Source organism: Rattus norvegicus, chromosome 10, assembly GCF_036323735.1.
Source record: "Rattus norvegicus strain BN/NHsdMcwi chromosome 10, GRCr8, whole genome shotgun sequence".
NCBI classification, from domain to species: Eukaryota; Metazoa; Chordata; class Mammalia; order Rodentia; family Muridae; genus Rattus; species Rattus norvegicus.
This window is the reverse complement of record NC_086028.1, coordinates 57364806-57390954: the sequence shown is the minus strand read 5'-3', so window position 1 is coordinate 57390954 and position 26149 is coordinate 57364806. Positions and strand designations below refer to the sequence as shown.

Below are 26149 nucleotides of genomic sequence, written 5' to 3'. Positions count from 1 at the left end.
TCCATTGCTGACTGCAAGCCACAGAATTACGTTAAACACTCAGAACATTGACTCGGGGGCTTAAAATGGCTATTGGGAATCAAGGCTGGTATGATTCTACGTCTGAGAAGAATCCAGAATGGAAACCTCAGACACAGCACCAAGGCTGCACAGGGACTGAGTATGGATTCAGGCACTTAGCTGCAGAGCACCCCTTGTACCCTTTAAAGCACTTGAATTACAGCGGAATGGTTGACTTGGGCTCTATACCCCAGACAGAAAGCTTTGAGCGAACGTCATGAATAAGGACTAGTGAAGGGTGTCGAGCGGGCACACAGTGATAAATGAGACCATGGTTAAATAAAACTCCAAGCGGCTGGAGAACTGGCTCAGTGGTTAACAGCAGCACTCGCTGTTCTTGCAGAGGACCCGGGTTCAGTTCCTAGAGCCCACATGGTGGTTCCCAACTGTCTATCACTCCAGTTCCAGTGACTCTGACATCCCCTTCTGACTCTGGGCTTACCAGGCATGCAGATGGCACACACAAATACACACAAGCAAAATACTCATACACATAAAGTCTTGGAACAAAGAAACCACATCAAGAACTCGTGTTAATTGCTCTGGGGGAAGGGATGGGCCCAGGGCCACACAGATACAAACAAAACAAAAATAGAGAGGGCCTAAAGAAGGCAGTTGCAGACTTGAGGAAAAGGTGACAGACAGGTCACAGGAACAGAGTCAAGATCTTGATACAAATGTGTGTTCTGTTTTAGGGCTCTGACATCCACAGGTTGAGAAGAAGTACATTCAGTACTTCTTTCCTGGTTGTGGTGGCAGGGCTGGGGGTGGATAAGTGGGAGGAGAGGTTAGCCTCGTATAATTCTAATTCGTAGCAATTGCTATAACCTATTGTTTGCCTCTAGATTGCATGCAACACCTAACACAGCGTAAATGCCTGCTAATAGTTGGTCTCTGTTATACTTCAGAGTGCACCGATGGTTTCCATGTTTAGAACAGAAGCAGCCATCCTAGCCCCAAACTCGCTAATCATGTTGGCAACTAGGTAGCATCTTGATCAGTGGTGAGAGCTGACTATTCAGGAATCTGGACTCTGCCATATATCAAGTAATCTCTAAGAAGTAGTCTGTGACCCACGGATAAGACACCCCAAGGGAGAATGAGAGGCAGGCAGAAGAGAGGAGTTACCGAGGTGCTAATGTCTTCACACTCTCTTGTCTTGGTGTCCCAACAGGACTTAGCACAGCAGGTACTAAACACAGCTCTATTAAGGGGAGGATCAATGAAGGGACGAATGCCTCTCCCACTGTTAGTAGGATCATGCCCCCTCTTCTCTAGGGCCCGTCTCCCTCCGTAAAATAGCACTAGCGAGGTTGTCTGCACGTGAGCGGCAGCAGCTACTAGCGCCAGGAGCGAAGAAGGCCGGTTGCGCAAGCGCATCCGCTGGAGGGTGAAAGTCGTTCGGACTGCGAGGACAGTGACTGCTTTCCCTAGCGGTCCCTGTAGAGCGCCTAGGGTGCGCTGGGTGGGAGAGGGCACGAGGAGGGAAATGGGTTCTATGTCCAGAGTCAGGCTAACGCTAGGGGGAAGCCAGCAGATCTTGGAGGTGAGAGCACGGCGGTGGCACAGAGCTTGGCCATCGCCTTTAAGAGACACCCCTCTTGGATCGGGATGAGAAGGCGAGCGCTTTGGGGAGAGAAGCCTGAGAAACCTACAGGCTGGTGGAGTTTTTCATCTGGGACACTCCGGAGCCCAGGAGAGAGCAGGTGAGAGTACACAAAGGATCCTCACGCTTAAACTGTCAAAATGACCCACACACCCCGCTTAGTACTGACGACCAGAGCAGCGTCAACGGACTTGGCGAGCGGTGAGGTGCCAGGGTTCAGTCTTCACAGAGGGCTGGTGCCAAGCACTGGAATCTGCAAACGCCTCCCTCTGCCGCCGGGTGGCAGAGTCCTGGGACAGACGCACCCCACAGACCCCGAGGGGTGGCTCCGCCCCAGGACCGCAGGGAAGCCCGGCCATGGGGGGCGGAGTTGTAGCCGCCCCCAATCCGGTGGGACCGCGCGGCCCCCTTTTAAGCTCGTGAAGCTTCTAGCTGCCTCACAATCTTTTCTCCCTCCAGTCTGTCTCCCTTTCACGCGATGGCTTCGGCGAAGACTTATGTGACCAAGTTCAAGTCCTTCGTGATTTTGTTCTTCGCCCCGATCCTGCTGCTTCCACTCATCATTCTGGTACCTGACAAGGTCAGTTGCGTGTCTGGGCAGCCTGGCGGAACCCGGGTGCTCAGTGCAATAACGGGCATGGAACCCGGGAATGTGCTGAGCTGGAACGCACGGATTTCTCCGTGGGGACAAGCTCCCCTGGGGCGCGTGCTCAGATGCTCCAGGCACCAGATAGGAGGTGCCCTGCAAAGAATCTGAGGGACGTGGAGACCCTAAGGTGAACACATCCTAGAGCGCACCAATTTCAGGGCTCAAGAGCCGTCCGGGCAAACACGGAAACCTGGACGTTAAGACAGATCTGAACCACACAGACCCCTCGACAGGCTTAGCCTCTGATCAGAATCTCCCCCCAGAGTGCACAACCAACGCTAGTCCAGCTCAAAGATAATGCTCGAGCCAGTAGGGACTCTGAGAGTTGAGCTTTCCCTCTGTGCCTCTTCTCCAGGGAAGAGACATTTCCTAGCTGTAGTTCAACCAGGGAACCACAAGAACAGAGTGTCACCTATGTGGATCCTGCCTTTGCCATAATCTGGCCTTGATTTTTGAAGCCCAGTTTCTCCATCCATGATCTATATTTTCGTTCTAGCTCTGAAACCAAGGAAGTCACTCTCCTGCTGCAGCCTGAAAGACAGGTCGGATACTGCCCACCCGCTGCTGGGGCAGTGGCAGGAGGCAGGACATGTTCTCAGAGCTCACGCCTTGGGTGGCATGGCACTGGGTTGCAGGGAAGCGGTGTCCCATTCCCTGGCCTCCTGGTGCTCCTGGGAGGAAGGGAGAGAATGAATGGCCTTGGCTGCAGAGCAGAGGAGGGCGGGAGCCCTGGCCTGGCTCTGTTAGGCTGTGTGCAGCCAGTTTGGCGAGGCCAGAGCTCTTTGAAGCCTTTTGTGGCTGCTGGCTGCTCCTTCCTCCACTCCCTCTTTTAGCCCTTTCACTCTCAGCCCAGACAGGAAACCTTGCTTGGACCCTGCTTCCCCTCCACAGGCAGGTTTGAGAAACAGTGGCACTCTTCAGGGAAGGTTTTGAGAGGAGAGGGATGTCCTCTGGTGGACTTCTGTTCACTTCACATTGTGCCTTTCAGCAAGACCTTTGCTCTCTGGGCCTGGGTGCTTTGATGGGTACAATGGGGTGATTGGATTCTGGGAATAAAAGGGGATCATTCTGGCTTCTGGGATGAGGGAAGGAAACATACTGAGCAGAGGCCCCACATGGGCCAAGGAGAGCAGATCAGCTGTGATAACCGTTCCGTTGTCACTCCGTTAGCAAGCATCCAGAGACCTGGGACCATTCCTGTCTGTGGGAGGCGTCCAGGTTAGAAAGCTGTGATTTTAGCTCTGCTGGTGGGTTAGTGATGTTCCCTGGAATAATTATAGTTGCTTGGTTGACCTTTCTGGTAGAGGACAGTATAACCAGGATCCTACTTCATTACACGACACACACACACACACACACACACACACACACACACACACACACACACACACACACTGGGAGGCCATAGGCTCTTCCAAAAAGCAGTGTTTCTGTGGATGGGAGCCTGGGTCCTTGGCTCCCTATTTTCTCCCTCTGCTCACCACCAAGAGCACCCTGTTCCCACCCACCATGCCACCTTCCTTGGACAAGAAAAACCCAGAGATACAGAACACTCAAGGACAGAAAGAGCCAGCCGGTCCCCAGGGGCAGCCTGAGCGTCACCGTCCCCACCAGATGATGGCTTCTCTGTGGTCCCTGGTCCCTCTTCAGGCTTTCTTCTTCTCTTCCACCTTGCTTGCTTCCTGGCCTCCCCTCTGGTCTACTTTCCTACCTTTTCGGAGTCCTCTCCTGTTTCTAAAACTCATTTTAATAAAGCCAGCGACACCTTTAATCATGTATCTTGTTAATCTTGTGAGAGATTCTTATTTTCACAAGTCTAAAGTATCGAGTGAAATAAGGTACCCTCACTGCCTTATTATTAATGTTTTAATGGACAGTTCTCCAAATACCCCCCCCCACACACACACACACGGGGTGCAGAGGGACAGGGGAGAGTCTTGCTTACTGCATTTTCATTACGTAGCATGTAATGGACCATAGAAGGGCATTTTACTCAACACTGGTCTACATTTCCAGTTGTGGCTCTATCAGATTATATCATTTAATGATGTCATACCCACATCACTCTGCCTTGGTTGACCATAAAGATGCCATCTAAGGACATGTGGCTTGGAATGTGCTCCTTGCAGACCAATGTGCAAGTGCCCTTAGATGAACCCTCAGCGCTGGCTGATTACACTGTGCATAGGTGAGCCTTCTGATCACCTCTATATGCTGAGGGTGGGCCTTTGAACCACAGTGCCTACGTCCATCGCAGCTCCCAGCTGCTTTTCAGACACCTTCTCAGTTCCAGGGAAGTGCAGTAAATTTACTTAGACACCATCCTCTTCTCCCAGGTTGCTACTTCCTCCCTAGACATTAGTGTATTATTTGTGTGTGTGCAAGTGTGAGCGTGTGTGAGCTTGTGCATTTGGAAATTAGAGATCAGCACCAGAAATTGTTTCCTCAGCTGCCAATCCAGCTGTTTGTTGAGACAGGTTCTCTCAGGGGCCTGGATCTGGCCACACAGGCTGGGCTGGCCTGTCTCCACATCTTTAGTGCTGGGACAAGTGTGTGCCACAGAACCCGGTGTTTTCCTTTGTTCTAGGGATCAAGTGCAGGTCCCCAGGTTTACAGGGTAAGACTTTCCCGACTGAGCTCTCTCCAGTCCCCTCCCCAGACTTCCCCAGCATCCAATTCCCACTCTTCACTCTCCGTGGACATTGTGGGAGTTTGTATTAGGGAGGGTCCAGTATGCTGGTTGATTCATCAGGGCTGAGACATCTCCTGGGCTTCCCGCTAGCGGGTGGAAATGAGGAGTCAGTTAGCCTAGTGGCCCATCCTCTTCCAGGGGGTTCTAGGATATCTACTGCCTGAGTTCTGAGGATAAAGGTTATTACGGAGTTTCTGAGTGTCACACATTCTGTATGGTCCCTCCGAACTCATCAGTTTACAGATAAGGATGGGAAAAGAGCCCAAAGAGGAACTAAGATTGGGAGCGGGAGAGACTCATTAATGGCAATGTTTAGAATTGCTATAACATGATGGTAGACACAGACTGACTTTTAGCCTTATTACTTAAAATTTTCCTATAGCATATCTCCTTATTACCCATGCCTTAAGGATCCCCTCTGCTACCCATCCCCAGAGCACATCTTAATGGCTTTTAACCAGTATTCATCTTATAGGAGATAAAGAGCAAGCTCACCTTTGCTCTCTGGCCACAGACTAATAAATGGGTTGGTGGGCAGGATCTACAGGTTCCTTAGTCACAGGAAATGGGTCCCTCCCCACAAGCCATAGGGACTCCAAAGCTCACATACCCCATTCCAAAGGGGTGGGGAACTGTGGGACTGTAGGCATGCTTTAGGGGAATACGAAATGGTTTTTAGGGTAATCTAGTGAGGTTGAAACAGTGGCCAGGGACAAAGTCCACTGGGTCTTGCAGAATAGACAATGAAATGGTGCCTAAAGTGGAGGGCAGTGGCATTTGACAATTGTCTCTAAGGTATGTTGATGATCTTTGCATTTTTGGTTGTCGCATGATTAGTAGTTTGTTATTGTCTCAATGGTCTTACTTTGTAGTCTAAGATGTCCCACAGCTCACTATATAGGCCAAGCTGACATCAGATTTGCAGATATCCTCCGACTTCAGCCTCTAGATGCTGGAATTACAGGCATGTGCCACCGAGCCCAGTTCAGACCTCAGTCTTCCTTGATGCCTTTTGAGTTTAGTCGATGAGGAATCAGAGAAGAAAGGAGAGACTATGGTTTCTTTTTGGTAGGACCTGACTTGAAGCTGACGCACAGCCTCAGAGTAGAACCTCTTCTTCCACAACTGTTATCTTCTACCTTCAAAATAATCAGTATTTCAGGGCGCTATCTTTTCAGGTGACAGTCCCTGAGTTCCCTCAGTCTTCTCTAGAGAAAACGCCACTGACATCCATTGGGTGGATGACAAGGACGAAACTAAACATCCGGTTGTTTAGAGAACAGTCCCCACAACAAGGATCGGTCTCCGCCCCAGATGTCAGTGCACAGGATTGGGAAACACTTCTTTAGTCAACAGGGAGGTGTCCTGGGATGTTGACAGTGTGCAGTTTTCTTTGAGAACATTTGTGTGTTTATTGCGGTGCTAGGGCCATGCAGAAGCAAAGAAGGAAGGTTGGACTTGGGGACAACCTGGCTCTTCTGGGCTGTCCTGAGCCTTGGAAAGCCACACTGCCCAGGAGCAGGACATAGCCTTCCCCACCACAGAGGCAGCTGCCCTGTTGTGAAGTGGGTATGCAGAAGTCAAGCCCTCAGAACCTCAGAACTGTCTCTTCAGTTTGCCAGGTGTGCCTATGTTATAATCCTCATGGCCATCTACTGGTGCACAGATGTCATCCCAGTGGCTATCACCTCCCTCCTGCCTGTCTTACTCTTCCCACTTTTGAAGGTTCTGGACTCCAAGCAGGTGAGTAAACCAAGCAGGGACTGGTGACTTCCTGGTCCTCCCATGTACTTTCCTGTTCTCTGAGTCCCTCTCAGCTTTCAAGGCCTAGGGATAGCTACAGAAGTCTAGAAGTGGATCCTTCAAGGACAAGTCTGGAGACAGGTCACTCCAAGCTGCCTTTGAAACCAGTGTCTTGCTTGAGTAGCTATCTAAAGGACTTGGGTAGCAGCTATGGACCCATATGTGATTGAGGACTTCTCTGATGGGGCACCCCTGCGACCCTCCAGGTATGTGTCCAATACATGACGGACACCAACATGCTGTTCCTGGGCAGTCTCATTGTGGCCACGGCTGTGGAACGTTGGGAACTTCATAAGAGGATTGCTCTGAGAATGCTACTCTTTGTGGGGACCAAGCCTTCACGGTAAGCACACCTTCTTTCTTTGGCTACATGGCTCTCCAGGGGACCCCAGACCAAGGGAGTGGAGGGTGACAGATCAGGACATCCAAGGAGGAGGTGGTAGGCTGACCTCTAGGTAGGACAGAATGGTTCTACTTAAGTCTTTGGGATTTAGGAGAGGAGAGACTCTATATAGGACAGTGGTGATCTTCTAGGTCTAGGTGGAAAAGCTAAACTACCTATATGTGGGGCTGCCCTGCCACACCCTGGGTCTTGCTTAGTCAGACTTCCCTGCTAAATGGGAGTTTCCTAGATCCACAGTTCAGTTTGAGGCCTCTTGCTGACCCAGCAGTACAGACATCAGCAATGTTTGCAAGAAGAGGGGGTATCAGGGAATCTATACAGTTACTGCTTTTTATGTCTCTGACCACAACCCTAAAAGGAACAACTTAGAGGAAAAAGGATTTGTTTCAGCTAGCTTTGGGTGGTGGCCAGTCCGTGGTTGATTGGTCTTATATACCTGAGCAGAATATCATGGTGGCAGAAGTATGTGGTAGCAGAAATTCACTTACACCAGACAGGAAGTAAGAGAGGCGTCAAGAGTCAGTGGTGCATGATGCACCCCCAATGACACACTTCCTTCAACTAGACCCCACCTCTTTTATTGTATGAGAACTTCATATATGCATATAATGTGGGTTTTTTAAAATCTACTCCACCTCACCCCCCCCCCCATCCCACCCTCCAATTCTTCTGCTATCCACCATATGACTTTTGGTGTAGTTGTGACACAAATGTTATGGGAGTAACTAACCACTTTCAGATTGGACTTAAAGATTTCTCTAAAAGATGGAACTCTGGGACCATTAACAGGGCCCCAATCCCACAGCTGGCTAGGTCATAGGCTTTACTTCCTTTGTTTTACTGCCTCCCAATAATGTGATCATATTATAAATTTATTGAGGGGGTTATTCTGTTATGCCAGAATCCTTATGATCTCATGACTTGCCCTTCACAGCCACAGTCAAAGTTGTCTTGATACATTGACAATGAAAATTAACTGTCATACAGAGGGTGGGGGAAAGGGAAGAAGGGAAAGAAAGAAGATGATTAAACTACTACAGCATGTTAGAATACCTGGTCTTGACTTGACAAGAGGGGTGGCTTCAGCCCTTAGCTATGGCCCTGGGATGTGGCCAGTAGGGCACGAGGGACTCTGGATTTCCTCTCTGCCCCTCCTCTGCAGGCTGATGCTGGGCTTCATGTTCGTCACAGCCTTCCTGTCCATGTGGATCAGCAATACTGCCACCACGGCCATGATGATACCCATTGTGGAGGCCATGCTGGAGCAAATGGTAGCCACAAATGTAGCGGTGGATGCCAGCCAGAGGACAATGGAACTGTTGGACAAGAACAAGGCCAGCGAATTGCCAGGTGCACCCTGGCTTAGATTTTGCAGCCATGGCCTTCTCTACTGTTGCCAGATGCTATGGCTTCCTCCTCTCTCCCACTCTCCCCATGCCATTCCTTAAATATGCATAGAAGGAAAATATAATGAAATAGTTTTGTTAGTATTAGTATTAGTTATTACATAAAGCAGATTCTTTACTCAAGCTTAGAACATTAGCCAGAGATTATAACTGGTCTCATGATAGAAAGCATTGAGTATTCATTTAATAATTCATTTAGCCATCTTTGAGCACCTTCTGGATGCTTCTCATCCTTACTACGCTTATTTTCTTCAGGACTGCCTTCTTGGCATTCCTTGAGCCAGTCGTCCTTGCTCCATTCCTACAGGTCTTGGAGCCTGCTTCCTACTAAGCTCAGGACCCAGAAGATGCAGGATAGGTTCAGCTTCTCCCTCTGCCTATTCTTCCCCAGGAGTCTGCTTGGGAGGACCTTGGGACCTGTGCCTGGTTTCTAGATCCTGGGTGAAGTCTGGGCAACATGGAAATGACCAGGCACACACTGACCACTGACTCTTGTGGAGCCTAGTAGGATGACCTAAGTGGGTACCCTTACCCAAAGCACCTGCTTCAGGATAAGCCTTAGGGAGGCTGGACAGCACAGCAGCTCAGAGAGGGAGGACCTCTCTAGGAGGAGAGCCATCTGAGGTAGACTGAGACACCCTTGGAGGCAAGGCCTGAGAAAAACAGTGAGGAAATGGGTACATATGCCTTAAGTGTCTGGGCTTGGCAAGGATATTGAAGATTCCCCAGGGAAGCCAAGAGAAGGGGTCGTGGGAAGTTAGATGGGAGGTGACTGTGATTTGGGGCTGCAGCTGAGGAATACATGGACCTAGCAAGGTGGGTGCCTGGTCTCACATTGGTAGCAGTGTAGAGAGCTTTGAATGGTTGGGTGACATAGCTAATTCTCAGGACTGACATAGCTAACAGCCCCGTGTCCACCACAGGAAGCCAGGTGGTATTTGAAGACCCCAGTGTGCAGAAGCAGGAGGATGAAGAAACAAAGAATATGTACAAGGCTATGAACCTATGTGTGTGCTACGCAGCCAGCATCGGGGGTACAGCCACCTTGACCGGGACGGGACCCAACGTGGTGCTCCTGGGCCAGATGCAGGAGTGAGTCATGGCTGTGCCTTCAGGAGACATCACCATGGGTTTCTAGGGCTAGGAGGCGCTTACCCAGCTCTCTTTTCTTCCTGTCTTGGCCTGGAGACATCAGTCTAGTAGGGTGGGGGGATGAACTCATAGTCTCCATGTCCCAGCATACCTACACCCACTTAGAGTCTCCCCTGGGAATAGAGACCTGATGTACTAGAGCTCATGGACAAGATGACTTTCTGTCATGGGGTAAGTCCAAATTCTTTCGGTGGCTCAGGGCTTCTAGCTCAGGCAGGGAGTGTGGACTGGACTCTGAGCTAATACCATAGGAAATGGCGACGGAGTCACAGGCAAACGGCAGTGGGTTGAATTCACAGAAAACAGGCATTTCTAAAAGAGCCCCTACCAGCTCACTGACATTGGCTGATAATGGCCATGATCCTGTGATCTTCAGGGTCGATGGATGGCACAGACAGGTGCGGCTGGGCCACTAATTGCTGTGCAGTCTCCTTCACATAGCCCCACTCATTGGAGGCCTCAAGTGCACTATAAGCAGAGCCTAGAAGTCTCCAGTGTTGACTGAAAGGGGACTGAGGCTGTGAGGATCCCGTGGCTGAGCTCTGCCTTGTGCTGGGTGGGTTTGGAAGGTGATGGAGGAGAGAGGGAAGTCTAGGCCCCACCATAGGCTTTTCATGGTCTGCTAAGGGTGCCAGATACAGGGAGTTTTAGGCAGCCTAGTAAATACACATGTTGATTGAAGCATGTGCAAATTATCATGGTAAGGAACAAAAAGGAGGTGGTGCCTCTTTTGTGTAGACAAGAGCGGTGGGGAGGGCAGCTGGCACTGGGGCTGGGAGTCATAAAGGACAGAGTGGCAGACAGAGTAACAGCGAACTCAACAGGCCAGAAACCCGAGATTCAATAACTAGGGTCATTGATCCTCGACTCATTTTCTGTGGCCCCAACCTTAGAGCTTCCCCTTAAGTTCTACTGCACAAGGGGACTTGCCTAGGCTGAGTGGGAGATGTCCTGGGTGGGACTTGATGCTAGATAGGGCTAAAAGACAGCTTAGGAAGGAAAGCGAGGCCCTGAGACCACTCCCAGTCCCACTCTGGGAGATGTCCTCAGGGAAGTCGCCCGCGGAAACACACAAAGTGAGCTCTCAGAGGCATCCCTGCACTCCCTTATGCTGCCATCCAGATCACGTGCATGTGTGGCAAAGGCGTACTTTTCCAGAGGCCTTGGCTGGACTCTCATGAGACATTCATCAGGGTCTCTATTCACAGAAATGCCCCTAGCCGTCCACTCTTAAGTCTTATCTCTTGCCAAGGCCAGGTTCTGGGGTCCTGAACAATAATGGACCGTGGCGTCTGGACCCCAGGTTTCTGTGGCCTGCAGTCAGACCCATGCCAGAGTTCACCTGCCTCGCCTGCACCCCACAGCTCAGCATGGCAGTGGAGGTACAGACCGACCTTTCTCCTCCTTTCAGATTGTTTCCTGACAGTAAAGACGTCATGAACTTTGCATCTTGGTTTGCATTTGCCCTCCCAAACATGCTTTTGATGCTGGTGATGGCCTGGCTGTGGCTCCTGTGTTTTTACATGAGACCCAAGTAAGTGTGGGCTGCTCTTAAGCTAGCATCTCATGCTCTCAGACCCCTGCACCACGCACGCCCTTGGCCCTGGGCTGGTCTACAGAGTTCTTGCAGCAGACTCTGTTTCTCCAGCCTGACCTGCTGCTGGCTTGCACTCCAGTCTCACCATGGCTGGAGGCTTCCTGTATCTTTGGGTGTATTGTTCCGGCCTAGATGGAGACTTCCTACCTTCCACCTGCTCACCTCCCCAGCACTGGAGGCTTGCTCAAGGGTCGACGGCTCGTTCCCAGCTTTCCCTGCCCTCTTTCACCATAGAATAATGGCACTCCTCTGAGCTGCCACTGGGTGTATCGTATCTCTATGCTTTGACACCTGTCCTTGTGCCCCAACGGCGTCCCTTGGCTGTGAACCAGGCCCTCTGATTCCTACCTGTCTCCTGTCTCAGAGAGAAAAAGCAAGTGTGCCATCTATGTAGTTCAAGGCAACTGAAGAGTAGCCTGTCCCCAAGGGCCAAGCTAACATGACTGGGAGCATTGCCACTTAGTCACGTGGGCCCAGTAGACCAGGTCACGGTGATCCACTTGGTACATTCTGAGTTAGTCTTAAGTTCAGGCCTTCACCGAGATCCCGTGGAGTTCCCTGCAACGTGCCAGGTCTGGAAAGTTTACCTTCCTATTCCCAGCACACTGTCAAGCTCACCCAGAATCACCTTTGAGGTGGCCAGACTTTGGACAGAAACTATGATGTGGGGCTGACAAATAGTTTTGGTTTATTTGTTTGTTCATTTGGGGTTTTTGTTTGTTTGTTTTGCTTTTGCTTTTTAAGACAGGGCTCCTCTTTGTAGCCCTGGCTGTCCTGGAACTTAATCTGTAGATCACGATGGCCCCAAACTCAGAGATCCACCTGCCTCTGCCTCCTGAGTGCTGGAGCTAAAGGTGCGCACCACCACCACCACCTGGCTAAGCTGTTGTTTTAAAAGACATAAATTTACCCGTGACACAAAGGTGACTACGCCATGCTGGGAGGGAAGGCTGTTGGTAGGAACCACCAGAGCAAAGGATGGGTATCTGTGACCCAAGGGAAGAGACTTGGTAGAGAGGGCAAAAGGTCTAGGAGCCTGTGACTTCATGGGGGGAAGCGGGGCATTTTTTTAAAAAAAATCATTTTCTTCTGAAAGAGGAACTATTTTTATGAAATTATACTACAGTTTAGAAAATCGCTTCATCTATTCAAAGCAATTACAACAGCCCTTACTAGTGCTCCCCACCAGCCAGCCACCCTCTCGGTGTCCAGACACCCTCGAGCTCCCTACCTCTAGAACCCCACCCCCATTCCCGCCACTGCAGTGGGAAGCATTGGCAGGAGCTCTCTTTACTCAGCTTCTTGGACATGCACCAGGACTGAAGTCCTGCTGTTGACTCATACCCACCCGGTGGGCTGACCTGCAGATGGTCCCTGGAACCCCCTGCAGGCTGACATATGTGTCACCTCAGGAGGCAGTAGAGATTACAGTGGTTATCCCGTGTGGTGGTACAAGCCTATAATCCCAGCCCTTCGGGAACTTAAGGTAGGAAGGATAGGAGAATGGAGGGTTCCAGACTAGCTTGCGCCCTGTCTCAAAAAATATAGGGCCAGCGATGGTACAGGGAGTCAGCAGGTAAAGACACTTCCTACCTGATCCCCCAATACCCACATGGTGAAAGACAGCTGATCCTACAACTTGTCCTCTGTCCTCCATACTTGTACTTGGACACACACACACACACACACACACACACACACACACACACACACACGAAAAAACCCCAGAGTTTGGCCCATACAGCATAGGCTTTCATATTCCAAGGCTCTGGATTCTGTCAGCAGCACAACCAAAAGAGAAGAAAAGGGCAGGAGACACTATTTTAAGCACTATACATTTATGAGCTAATCTTCATGACACCCTGTGAAGTAAGGGCTGGTATAGTTGTTGCCAATGTACAGATAAAACAGCTAGAGAGGTTAAATGGCTTGTGACACATTGTACAGTATGGAAGTGGAGTCCAGTCAGTCAGCCCCAGGGCACATGCCAAGGGTTGCTATCCTGGTGTTAGGAGGATTCTCTATGGCCTTGGATGTCCCTAAATCCCTAAGGTCACATATGCAGATGGAGCTGGTTGGGCAATATGACAATTAGGACACCATCAGCCTCCCAGTTAGCAGGTGACAGGGACACAAGGGACGTGAAAGCTTATCTGACAGCCCCAGATATGGTTCACTCATCTCTGCACAGCTTCCACTGTTCTCGTGGACCATGGGGATTCTGAACAGCATTTACCATGGACATGTTGGGACTTCTGGCTGCAGGAAGTGGGGCGGCGTGGCTTTCCTCTACCCCAGTCCTCCTTGGTATGACAGTGTGACTCAGACACCAAGTGCAGTGTGGCTCACAGGTAGCCTAGTTTCCATCTCAGATCTGCAAGGTAGAGAGTGGCTCAGCAGAAATAGGAACACACCCCAGGACATACAGAACCTGGTGATCTCCCCACGAATCTCTGGCCTCTTGGACCAGGTGGGATAAAAACCAAGAATCACGTTTCCTCGCCGCAGGAGGAACCTCTGTTCTCTGTGTCCTGAGCATTCTTAAGATTCTCACTTGTAGCAGTATCGAAGTCATGGCAGAAAACCTGTTTTGCTTGAGTTTGTGGGTAGTGACAGAATTTCACCCGCACCACTAAGTATGATGTGGCATATTATAACTGCCTTACACTCGAGCATCCTGACCAGGCTCAGCTGACAACAGGACAGGTGTTCCTTCTGAGAGTTCTTCTAGTACTTGTGGACCCAGATCTCTCTCTCTCTCTCTCTCTCTCTCTCTCTCTCTCTCCCCTCTCTCTCTCTCTCTCCTCTCTCTCTCCTCTCTCTCTCTCCTCTCTCTCTCCTCTCTCTCTCTCCTCTCTCTCTCTCTCTCTCCTCTCTCTCTCTCTCTCTCCTCTCTCTCTCTCTCTCCTCTCTCTCTCCTCTCTCTCTCCTCTCTCTCTCCTCTCTCTCTCCTCTCTCTCTCTCTCTCCTCTCTCTCCTCTCTCTCTCTCTCTCTCTCTCTCTCTCTCTCTCTCTCTCTCTCTCTCTCTCCTCTCCCCCCCCCTCTCTGGCTTTGCAACATACCCAGTTCACTGTGATGCACCATAATATCATAATGAAGACCATTCTTTGGCAGGATGCTGTGGTCCCTAATGGAACTCTAGGACATCCACAGGATCCACTTGCCTGTCTCATGGGCCACCAGATAAAATGAACCCAGAGGAGAATTTGCTTAGTAAAATTGAACAAGGGTCAGGGGGTTTGGTGTCACCACCATGGTGGCCGGCATCAGAAGACTGATTATCACACTTAACCCCAGAGTCCGTGCTATCGGGAACATTTTTTACCAGCTCTGCCTAGGCCCAGGCTTCTCACTGCCTGTTCCAGGCCAGGCAGCTAAAAATACCAAGGCCACCCCTCACCTGGAAATCAGAAGTCCTCAGAACAGGTCTGAAGTCTCTAAGATGGCAGGTACTGGAAGGTCTGTGCTTAGAAGAGCATAGACTCTGGAGCCAGGGATGGCAGAGAGGTCCCCACTCATGACAGCAGAGCCATCTCTAATGGAGTGTCTTATGAGGAAGGCCGTTCTCAGTTTAGCATGGAGGACTCAGCTGACTGTAGACATAAGATCCTCCCTGAGGCCTACTTCCTTGATCCTGAAATATGCCAGGAGGCCAAGTTCTGATGTACCGGTGTCCTTGGGAGGCAGCCATGCCACTGGGACTGATGTTGCCATACTGCCCTCAAAGGTGGTTCACATTCAGCATGGCTGTGGCAACCAACCCATTTGATCAGCACAGCCCGCCTGTGACTTTTATGTTGGGCCCCAAAAGAGTTCTGGAGGGGAGAGCTCTCCTTCCTCCACGGCTTTGAGGCCAACAGAGGTAGGACAGACATGTGACATATTTTCTGCACTGAGGCCTGCGTTGTATTCATTAGTAACCCCAGTTACCCAGTCACCTTCCCCCATAAATCCCCCTCATTCCCACTACTTCAAGCCCACACCACCTGAGGGAGGCCATGTAAGCCATTCTGGCAGGCCTATCTTCCAGTGAAACCATGAAGGGACCATCCCAAGGTAGAGCGTAGGCTGGCTTCTTTCCTGTCCCAGCCGTAGACACTGCCTACTCTAAGTCTCCTGAGCCCTTAACCTTACACCTTTGGGTTCTGGGAATTCAGCCCCTGACCAGCCAGTTCTGTCAGGGATCTCTCCTTTCTCCTTCTACCCTCCTGAACCACTAGTGATGGGAGTAAGATTCCAGCACTGTGGAAGGCAGCCCCAGGCTGTGATGAGAAAGCTTGGGAATCATGGGTAGATCTTATGAGTCCGGATCATCAAAGCTCTAGAGGGGTTGGGGATTTAGCTCAGTGGTAGAGTGCTTGCCTAGCAAGCGCAAGGCCCTGAGTTCGGTCCCCAGCTCCGGAAAAAAGAAAAGGAAAAAAAAAAAAACTCTAGAATGTCCCATAGCCTTCTCCCTGGGGACCCTGGAGCACAGTCAGTCTTTCTTTTGCTCATGGCTCTGTCAACTCTGCCGATGCATGCAATTAGCACGTTCTACCCTCCCAACCACATGCCCTACTCTGCGATACCTCTCGGCCTTTTAACCTCTCCTACTGCTGTCCCTGTGACCCGTCTGAAATGGTGGCTCACCCCTTTTGTACCACCTCACCCCCAGCTCTGGAAGTGCTCTAGGCCCTCAGCCTCAACCTCTCAAAAGTCTCTCTGTCAGATGATCTGGGAGGGAGAGAGGGAAGCAGATGGAAATCAGGAGAGGAAAGAGGGAGAGTGGGACCCACTCAGGCCCCAGAGCAATCTGGGCGGGCGGTGTATCTGGCCACAGCATTCTGCCGTGAGTCTCTCAGGCTCTATCCCAGAAGCCCCCTGCCCCCAATCCCACCCCCATGTTCACCCCCCATGAGTCATTCCATCTGTCTTGCCCTTATCGTTACGTGGTCTAGTTTAAAAAAAACTTGCATCTGCTGTGGGAGGAAGAAGAAGGACACGGAGAAGATTGCCTCCAAGGTGCTGTATGAGGAGTACAGGAAGCTGGGGCCCTTGAGCTATGCTGAATGCAACGTGCTCTTTTGCTTCGGCCTGCTCATCATCCTGTGGTTCTCCCGAGACCCCGGCTTCATGCCTGGCTGGCTGTCCATCGCCTGGATCGAGGGAAATACCAAGTAAGTTGATGCAGGGGAAAACCTTAGTTTGGAATTGTGCTGTCTAAATGTCACTGTTGGCAGCAGCAGGCAGCAAGAGGAAGGTACAACTTGGGCCCTGTGTTCTGGAGTTAGGCTTTAGAGGGACATTCCGTTCTGTGGGCTTTGGGGGAACACTTGCTTTCTATCAGTCTTCATGATGAAACTATGAGGGCATTTGTTTCTGTGGCTCTCTCATGTCCCCCAGAGAGCTGAACCAAGAATGTTTATTGGGTTGAGAGTAGGCTCCTCCGAGTCCTGGTTTTTGCCTTCTTCCTTTCTTAAGGATCTATCCGAGATGCATGCTGATTTCTTAGAAACCTAGTGAGGGGGTGGTGGTGTATGTGGACTCTCTCCTGGCTCTGTTAGGGAGACCTACAAGAAATGCTGAGGAATGACTCTCCTAGGAAAGGCAGAAGATGTGGGTGAGGAGGTAACTTCTGCAACTGGCTACTTCATCTTGGTTACTTAGTTTAGCACCAAAGTGAGGTCACCTGAACCCAGAAATCTAAATCTCATGGTTGAGAAATCATGATGTTCACCCATGGAGCAGTGTAGGCTGATGGGGGGAGGGGGGCTCAGGTTCAGGGTGGGGGTGTGAGGGTGGGAGAGTTCACCCAAAGTTGGAGCCAAGAATTTCAGGGTATTGGTTATAGTCAAGACTCAGCCTACCAGCCTTTGGGGCGTCTGGTTTTCATACCCCACAGAGCCCATTTCCTCCTGAAGGAGCATTTAGACACGGAACTGTGGGTTGGGGCCAATTTGTCCTATGATTATCACTGAGTTCCTATGCGTGCTTCCCTACCAGGCATGTCACGGACGCCACAGTGGCCATCTTTGTGGCCATTTTGCTTTTCATCGTACCCTCACAAAAGCCCAAGTTCAATTTCAGCCGCCAGACTGAGGAAGGTAAGGTTTCTCTCACGACTTTATGGCCATCATAATTGGGGGCCTGAGAGCAAAGGGCCCCTATGGAATGGCCCCATGGGTCTAGGGGGCCGAGAATTCTATCCTACTGAACAGGACTGGCCACATTACAAAGCCCAGGGAAACTGAGATTTGTTAAGATACTTGTGTTATCCCCTAGATGGTGTAGAGTCTCTTCTTGTGTTTAAAGATTTAAAATATCATTTATACATCACAACAGGTAGAGGTGTTTCCAGTTCTTCAAAGTGCTGTCAATATTTTCTCTCCCTTTTCTGTCTTTGTGTTATGCATTCATACTATAAAGTTGTCATGCAAGCACACACAGCCGGAACCCTGCTTCTTATCGTCTAGCTTTTAATTTTGGCTCTGGGTTTCACTATAAACATTCCCATTACACTACAGCCGCCAAATTGACCTCTGATACTTTATCATACAGGGGTCCTATATCCACCCTGCTATGGAGAATTTTGAATTTTTCTTTAAAATAATTTTAAGCCAAACCCTCCCCCATCTTGAGTGTGTCTCTAGGAGTCATAGTGCAGGTGTGGTGGTCAGAGAGCAGCTCTTGGGGGTTGTTTCTCTTCTTCCACCACCGGGGTGGAAGGGTCTGGGGGGTGGTGGTGTCTCAGGGATTGAACTTAGGTGGTCAGGCCTGGTAAGAAGTACCTTTTCTCCCTAATCTTTTCCCTGAGCTTTTCATGATTATAAGTTAAAGATTCTTGATATAGCTTTTTCTTCAAAGGTATTTCTTTAGGCTAAATGTCATTGTCATGGTAAAAGAATGCCCTAAAACATCTAAATAGTTTTTAAAATGGATGACCAAATAGCTTTTCTGAAAAGGTGGTTTTGACTTACTCTGCCCTCCCTCAGGCAAGCATATACCCAAATCTTCCAGGGTATAGCGATTGTTGAAAATTTTAGCTCATATGCAGGTGTGCATGGTACCTCACCATCTTTATTGGCTTATCTTTCCTGACTATGTCTCTTACTTCCTCATGTGTGTATGCACACATGTACATGTGTGTGCTTTTTCTTCACAGAAAGGAAAACTCCCTTCTACCCCCCGCCACTGCTGAATTGGAAAGTCACCCAAGAGAAAGTGCCCTGGGGCATTGTGCTGCTCCTGGGGGGAGGATTTGCTATGGCCAAAGGATGTGAGGTACTTGTCCGGCTCTAGGTAGCCCTGGGATTCTACTAAGAGGTGGCAAATGTTGCCATCCACTCCCCCAGTCCCATTCAATCCCTGAGTGTGCGTCTCCACCACAGAGCTGCACATCCTTTAAGCAGGGGACTCTGTGCTATCATCGGGAATAGTGTATCCTGCTGGGGTAAGCATGGCTGAGGATGCCGCAGCCTTGATGAATCCCAGGCATTCATCATGAAGGACTCTTCTGAGTCCTTATGAATATTCTCACCATGTCCTTTGGATCCTCTATTTGCTGAACTTCTCGTGGACATGGTTTCAGAATTTCAAAACTTTTCTCTAGTTAAGAACTTAGCAGCATCAGAGAAGATTGGTTTTTAAGAGAAAATGCAGTTCGACTCTCTCCTCAGTCAAAGAGGCTGAGTGAGTTTGGGGCTGCTGTCTGTCATCATCCGTCTCCCTCAGACCCTCCCTCTGGCTCCCTCTAGCTCTTTCTTTTTCATTCTCTTCCCCCCCTCTTCCTTCCCTTCCATGCCTCCCATCCCTCTTGTTCACCTTCTTTCTTTCCTTTCTCCTTTCTGTTTTCTTCTTAGTTCCTCCTTCCTTCCTAGGTATCCATTCTATCTTTGTCTGCATTCACCCAATGCATCCAGCTTAATGAGTCCATGCATCCAGGAAGGTGATGTAACAGACAGACTTGGTCTGCATTGTTGACGGTTTCCCCGGCATCTTGGACAAAGCCTGGTGCACCGTGAATATATGCATGCTATTTCTTTAGCGCTGGGGTTCAAGCTCACATAAAACACTATACCACTGAACCATATCCCCAACCTAATGTACAGACCATTTATTTATATAATTTAATACATATTTCAGATGAACAAATTCACCAGTCTAGTTATCCCTCTTTTTATCATTCATGTACCCACCCATTTGCTTCCTCATGTAGCATTTCCTTTTACTCGCCGAACATTCTAGTGTGTGATAGGCCAGGCCCAGAGGTTACAGAAGACATCCAGTCATGGCATCTGTTTCTGAAGACCTCACAGTCTAGAGACCAGGGTGTGTCTACAAGAGCCTTTTGGGAAGAAGTGAGATAAGATCAAAGAGGTTGGAGAAGCTGGCAGAAGCCAGCATTCTAAGGTCTGCTTTAAGGATAGCATGCATGGTCTTGAATCGGAAGGCAAAGGGAAGCAGCCAGGAATGACTTGGCCAGATGCATACTTGAAAGAAGCTATCCTATCATCTTGAGTGGTGGTTTGAGGCCAGCAAGGGGAGAGAAGAACCAGTGGGCTCTCTGTAGTCTATATCTGACTCCTCTGAACTTGTCCGTCCTCTCCTGGACACTTGATGCCTCCAGGATACCTCTTTCTCCCCACTTCCTTCTTCTGTGGTCCCTGCTTAACCTCCTCTGCTGGTTCTTCTTCAGTTCTCCCACAAATATGCTCATTTCCAAGGCTCTACCCTTGGCAACTTGTCTGTCCACTTTCTGCTCTTGTCCTCCTATCTCAGAGCTCCAAGACCAAATCCTCAATTTCTGGCCCAGATCATTCCTCTAAGCCTTAAGAATGTGGGCAACTAAGGGGGAGAAGGTGGAAGAGCCATCTAGGGTTGACTTGTGACTGACTAGGTACCAGAAGTGAGCAGGACAGAAACACTTTAGGATGACTCCCAGTAGCTGTGGATCCCAGAAAAAGAAGCAGATTCTAGATTGGGGCACATTGAGCCCGATGTGCTCACAGGGACATTTAACCAGACAGTTCCAGATGACTTCTGATGTTTGAATCTAGTTAATAGATCAGCGGAGCCACAGCAAAGTTGTAGGAGTCAAAAGATTGAGGAGGAGGAAGAGGAGGAGGAAGAGGGGGGAGGAAGAGGAGGAAGAGGAGGAAGGGCACGGAGGAAGCTGGAAGGGAAGAAGGAAAATTATAGGGATAGATTAGATTATTACCTATGTGCAAGAAAGAGAGTTGGAAATGGAGTGAGCTGAGCTCCCTGGACCCTGGAGGAACTGTAAGCCAGGAGCCCTGACATGATGGTCTCTGTTTCCTAGACTTCAGGGCTCTCTGAGTGGATGGCGAGACAGATGGAGCCCTTGAGCTCAGTGAGACCTGCTATTATTACCTTGATCTTGTCCTGTATTGTTGCAATGACCACAGAGTGCACGAGTAACGTGGCCACTACTACCCTGTTCCTGCCTATCTTTGCCTCCATGGTAAGTAACTCTTCTGGGGAAGGGAAGAACATTTTGTGGGAAGTTGTGAACCCATGGCCACTTCCTGAGTCTCTAGAGAAGCAGTAAAATTAGGATCCGGAGCCTCACCAGGCTTGAAGACTGGGTTATGGCTCTGGCTCTGATGTAGACTTTTTTACACTTGATGGCCCTGGTTCTGAGGCTCTCCCTCACTGCTTGGCTGACTCTTCTTTGTATTTCCCCATCATTTCCCAAAGCATCAGGTGTGGACCAGGTGCTTAAACTTTATTGCATCATCAGGCCAGATGGAAGCAATATGGTTGCAAGGTCTATATGATCAACAGGGCGAGGTCAAGATAGTGAGACTCTGTCTCAAAAATAAAAATAAAAAAGACTAAGCGCCTATCTGACATGTGCAAGGCCAGGCCTGGGTTCATTCACTAGTACTACAAATACCACTACACACTCACACAGAGCAACAACTACACAACTATTATATTAACCTAACTACCTGGGATATTTTTTAGGATGGTGGGAGGAGGGCATATATCACCGATTGAGACTATAGAAAGAAGCCCAGGGGACGTGGGGACTTGAGAATGGGAGGACTGGATAGGTCTTTCTGGCAGGGTCGGGAAAGGCCATGTCTGAAGATTTCCCAGGGAAGAGAGGGGCCGCTGGGATCTGAGACAGGAAATGGAGGCAGTGAGGTAAAGGCTGTCAAATGTTGACTCCAGTGTTCCATGGGCAAGTTCAGTTGTGAGTTGGGAACTGAGGAGGAAGCAAACCTTGTAGGGCAATCAGCTGCCATCTGTTCTTTCATGTTCCTCTCTCACCCATCAAAAGTAGTACTGACCTCAGGAGGTTCAGGGAGAGCCAGAGGACCTGAGCCCCCTCCCAGAAGTGTGATGAGAATCCTAAAACACACATGGGCCACAGAGAACCTGAAGGAGGAAGCCTCTGAAGTCTGCCGCGGAGAGGAATAGGAAAAGGCTATGATTAGTCTGAGACAGACTTGCAAAAGATCTAAGCCTCGTGCTGCAGTTGGTAAATTTCCATCCAAGCAGCATAGGGCATCTAGGTCTCACCCCACCCCACACCCAGGGACGATAGAAGTGTTTAAAATAGAAAATCTCCTTCCCTAAGCAGCCTGCTCAGGGTTAAGGAAGTGGAGAAGGGAAATGTAGAAGAGGAGAAAGATGAGGAAGAGGAGGAGGAGAAGGAGGAGGACTGGAGAGGAGAAAGGGGAGAGGAAGAAGACAGGTGGAGGAGGAGAAGGAGGAGGAGAGGGAGCAAGGATGGGGATGCTCCTCTCCTGAGCAAAGGTCTGGCTTCGTCATCTCCTGTGAACCCTATGAGCAAAAATAGCACCAGCGAGGCAAATACAAGCTTTCGTCCAAGGAGGCAGCTGGCTCCTTTGAAAGTAAGCTGTGCTATGGGACTGGGAAGACAGCTCAGCCATTAGGAGCGCTGGCTGCTCTTCCAGGGGCCCCGGTTCTTGGATAGCTATTTAGATTATTTCCCCACCAAATACACAATGAATACCAACTCTGTGCTGTAGCTGTAGCAGAATTTTAATAGGTAGAATGAACGTGGTGGACGCCAGGCTCCCAATACAAAGGGCCCCCATGGAAGTGTTTGTAGGTAGAGGAGGCTGCCTCTGTCTGAGACACAGCGGGCAGATGGCTCACACTACATCTTAAGATTCGGTGTAATCTAGACTTCCACTACGGCTTCTGCCTCACAGTAAGTGTCCCCCACTCTCCCGAAAACTGAATTGAAGCCAAAAAGTCCTCCAGGGGAGGTAGCCTCTGAGCTCAGCCTTCTGTGGTTAGAAGTTAACACGTAGAGAAGTACAAAGTTCAAAGGAACCAGCCAGATACAGATGTGAAGGTTGGACTGTAACCCAGGCCTTAGGGAACGGTGCTGAAGTATGGCCCGGGAGACTCTGTGTGTTCTGTACTATGAGTCTCAATGTTGTGTGTCTCTCCAGGCTCGTTCCATCGGCATCCATCCACTGTATGTCATGATTCCCTGCACCTTGAGTGCGTCACTTGCCTTCATGTTGCCTGTGGCCACCCCACCTAACGCCATCGTGTTTGCCTACGGACACCTCAAAGTTATTGACATGGTAACAGCCCCTTTTATTTTCACCTATTAGATGACGATGCTATTGGTATAAGGGATGTCCCATTTATGAATGATGTGTGAGTTTTAAAAGGATGTCATATGGGGCTGGGGCAATGGCTCAGTTGGTAAAGAGCTTGCTGTGCAAGCACGATGCCCTGAGTTGGTGTTCTCTGCACTCTCACTAAAAGCCAGGCATGGTTGTGGCGAACACAGAAGGCTCTTGGGCTCCTTGGCCAGTAGGTAAAGCAGAATCAGTGGTCTTCAGGTGTAAGGGGAGACTCTGTCTCAGAAAACTTAAGCAGAGGGCTGGAGAGATGGCTCCAGTGGATAAGAGCACCCCTCTTCTTACAGGGAGACCCGGGTTCCATTCCCAAGCTTTTTTTTTTTTTTTTTTTTGGTTCTTTTTTTCAGAGCTGGGGACCGAACCCAGGGCCTTGCGCTTCCTAGGCAAGCGCTCTACCACTGAGCTAAATCCCCAACCCCTCCGGGTTCCATTCCCAACACCCACCCTGTGGCTTACACCCATCCCTAACTCTTCAGGGACCAGGCACAAACATTGTACACATACACACATTCGAGGCAAAACACTCTTACATGTAAAATAAATCTGAAAAGTATTTAAAGGCAGATAAGTATAGAGGAAGACAGCACCAGTCCTGGGCCACAGACGTGCAAGCATGAGCGAGCACATCTGCACACACCCAAGGGGAGAATGACAGAGGACATCATGGGATCTGAGAGCACCACAGGACACCTAAGCCTGTAGCTGCCATTTTTGTTTATGGTGCATTTCTCGTCTTGTTTATTGAAATGATCTCATATTTCATATGGCGTCTGTTCCTATGAAGATGCTAGGAACCCCTATCTGGAGAAACCTTCGTAGGTCCCAGGACAGTTCTGGTTGAACACTTGGAAGGGATGGAGTGGGGCCCTCACTCGGTAGCAGAATCATAACAAGCGAGAACCTTGAGGACATCCAGGAGGAGCACAGTAGTCAGAGAGGCTTGTAGGGTGTCTGAAGAGGGGACGCATAATGGGAAATCTGTTTTCTTGGGAGCCAGTGATGCCTTGGCAGCAAACACAATCAGAGGCATAGCTTTTCAAGCCAGGTTTGGCTTCCTCACCTCGGATGGGGGAAGGACAGCTCTGGGCTCTGGGTTGGGGAGGAGCTAAGAAGATAAGGTAGGGAGTCAGACTGGTCCTTACCTTAACCAGTCAATTATTAATGATCTCAGAGCCTCCACCAGGGCACTCTGGGGGGCTCCTTCTGCAAGTTTTCATAATGTACATGGTTCCCAGAAACCACACGCTGCAGATTTGATTCTGAGCCCCAGCCAAAAAGTCCATGCTGGCGTGTTGGAGTAATGGCTCACGAGTGTCAGGAAGGCATACAAAGTGGGTGGCAGAAAGGGCTATGGGAGGGTCACGAGAAGTGGCTGATGTCTTACACCAGCTCTCTGACATCACTTTCCAACATCGTAATGGGTGTAGAGCGCCTACTCGTGCTGGCTCCTTCTTTAACAGAGTGACACTTGATTTGCTTTGTCCGGAGATGAGAGGAGCCCAGAGTGCAGGAACACAAGGCCAGGCAAGACCTGAGTTGCTGACTCATCCTGTTTTTATTTCCCTAGGTAAAAACAGGATTGGTAATGAACATCCTTGGAATTGCATCTGTGTTTCTGTCAGTCAACACCTGGGGACGGGCTGTGTTTAACTTGGATAAATTCCCTGACTGGGCAAATTTGACACATATTAACACTTAGGAGAACCACAAGAGCACAGGCTTGTCCCCCAACCCTTTCGAGGACTGCGAACCTTCTGGCACACCTTGCACAGAGCACTGGTGCTCATACCCCAGTGTGACCCAATGATGTCAACACCCCAAGAAGATCTAACCAACTAGCCACCTCTTCCTCCAGGCTCAGGTTCAGAGATGGCAATGGGCGATGGGAAGATAGGCTCAGAAGGGAAAGGAACCTTTGAGAGGTCGTGAGGCCCATCTTCCCTAGGACCCTTCCATCTCACCTGGGCAGGAAACAGAGGGACTGGGGCTCAAGTCCTGTACCACGTGGCTTTGAAAGACTTCTGACTCCATGCTGGGCTCTAGTTCTCACATGCCTGTTCCCACGGTCTCCACATGGGGATCAGATGACCAGGAGACAGCCCCTGTGCCTCTTCTGGATGTTCCCAGATCACCATCTCTATCACCACGAAGGAACTTCCTCTCCAGGACAGAACTCTGATCTTGAACACTTTCCACTGCCAGAGTTAGAGTGGAAATCACGGCCCCCTGAAGACTTTGACTCTACATGGTGCCATCTCCAACCACTGGGCAACCTGAGGTCCTAACATTGAGGCCTTCCTGCTCACCCTTGGCTGACCTGTTCCCTACTTGCCTTGTCTCTTATTAGTTAACAGTTTGAGGCCCCTTCCCAGCTCCCCAGTGAGACTTCATCAACTCCTAGATGCTCCTGGCTGAGGCTCCCCAGAAAGTCCCTGTTTGATTGTTCTGGGGATGCTCATCCTGCCAGCCTGGAGCAGCTGGGTCATACATCAGGGATGGACAATGGTGTCTCTTTAGGGGATGGTGTTAAAGTGGGATACCTAAGCCTTCCTTCCTTTGGCTGGATCCAGAGCAGATTCAGCAGCTCGTTTATAAGGGCTGGGCCACCACAGTTGGTCCTGTTGGACTCTTGAGCTCCTCCAGAAGGCCTTTTCCTTGCTGTCTGTGCACTGTGGGCAAGCCTGGTAGCAACCGGGCATGGTTGAGATGAGCGATGCTTGCTGGTGTCTGAGCGGACAGACCCTGCCAGAGTAAGCTGACTAGGTAGAGTGTCCATGGGAACCCATGGGACCACTCACATGAAAGGGAGACAGAAGAGGAAGCTCTCCCTTGTCCTTCAGGGATGCTCTCTTCCTTGCTTAATTTGCTCTGAAAAGAAGCATGAGTGGGGAGATAAGATCCGTGGATGTCATTTTATTTTTCCAGGCAGAAGACAGTATGAGGACCCAAGGAGTCCCCATCAAAGACCAAGTATGTGTCTGGCTCCTTGGGAGGGATGGCTCCTGACCATACTGTCGAAGGCTTGCTCTTGTCAAATACTCTGTCTGCTATGGAAAGTTCCAGTGTGCTGACTGGTCTGTGATTTCGTGCCTTGTGAAGGAGACAGAGGGAGGCAGATGAATAAACAGTTGCTCTCTGTCCACCTCC

General features: G+C 49.9%; 1 protein-coding gene and 1 long non-coding RNA gene across 3 annotated transcripts in view; one reads left to right on the top strand and one right to left on the bottom strand.

Annotated features, from left to right (window-relative positions):
- Positions 1–2129, bottom strand: part of LOC134480819 (uncharacterized) — a 5632-nt gene extending 3503 nt beyond the window's left edge. The window contains exon 1 of the long non-coding RNA XR_010055671.1: positions 1820–2129. This is a non-coding gene — a long non-coding RNA (uncharacterized LOC134480819). The remainder of the gene's footprint in view (positions 1–1819) is intronic.
- Slc13a5 (solute carrier family 13 member 5) lies at positions 1455–26149 on the top strand. 2 transcript variants are annotated; one of them, XM_006246602.5, is made up of 13 exons: positions 1455–1766; positions 2126–2246; positions 6622–6750; positions 7017–7153; positions 8376–8563; positions 9543–9711; positions 11183–11305; positions 16307–16525; positions 17352–17452; positions 18511–18629; positions 20668–20829; positions 22802–22939; positions 24570–26144. In XM_006246602.5, exons 1-13 carry the CDS (start codon positions 1672–1674, stop codon positions 24699–24701), a joined length of 1833 nt encoding a protein of 610 aa, XP_006246664.1. In that variant the 5' UTR covers positions 1455–1671; the 3' UTR covers positions 24702–26144. The 2 variants fall into 2 exon arrangements, with proteins under 2 accessions (XP_006246664.1, NP_733768.1); NM_170668.3 differs by lacking the exon at positions 1455–1766 and having other exon boundaries at positions 2107–2246; positions 24570–26149.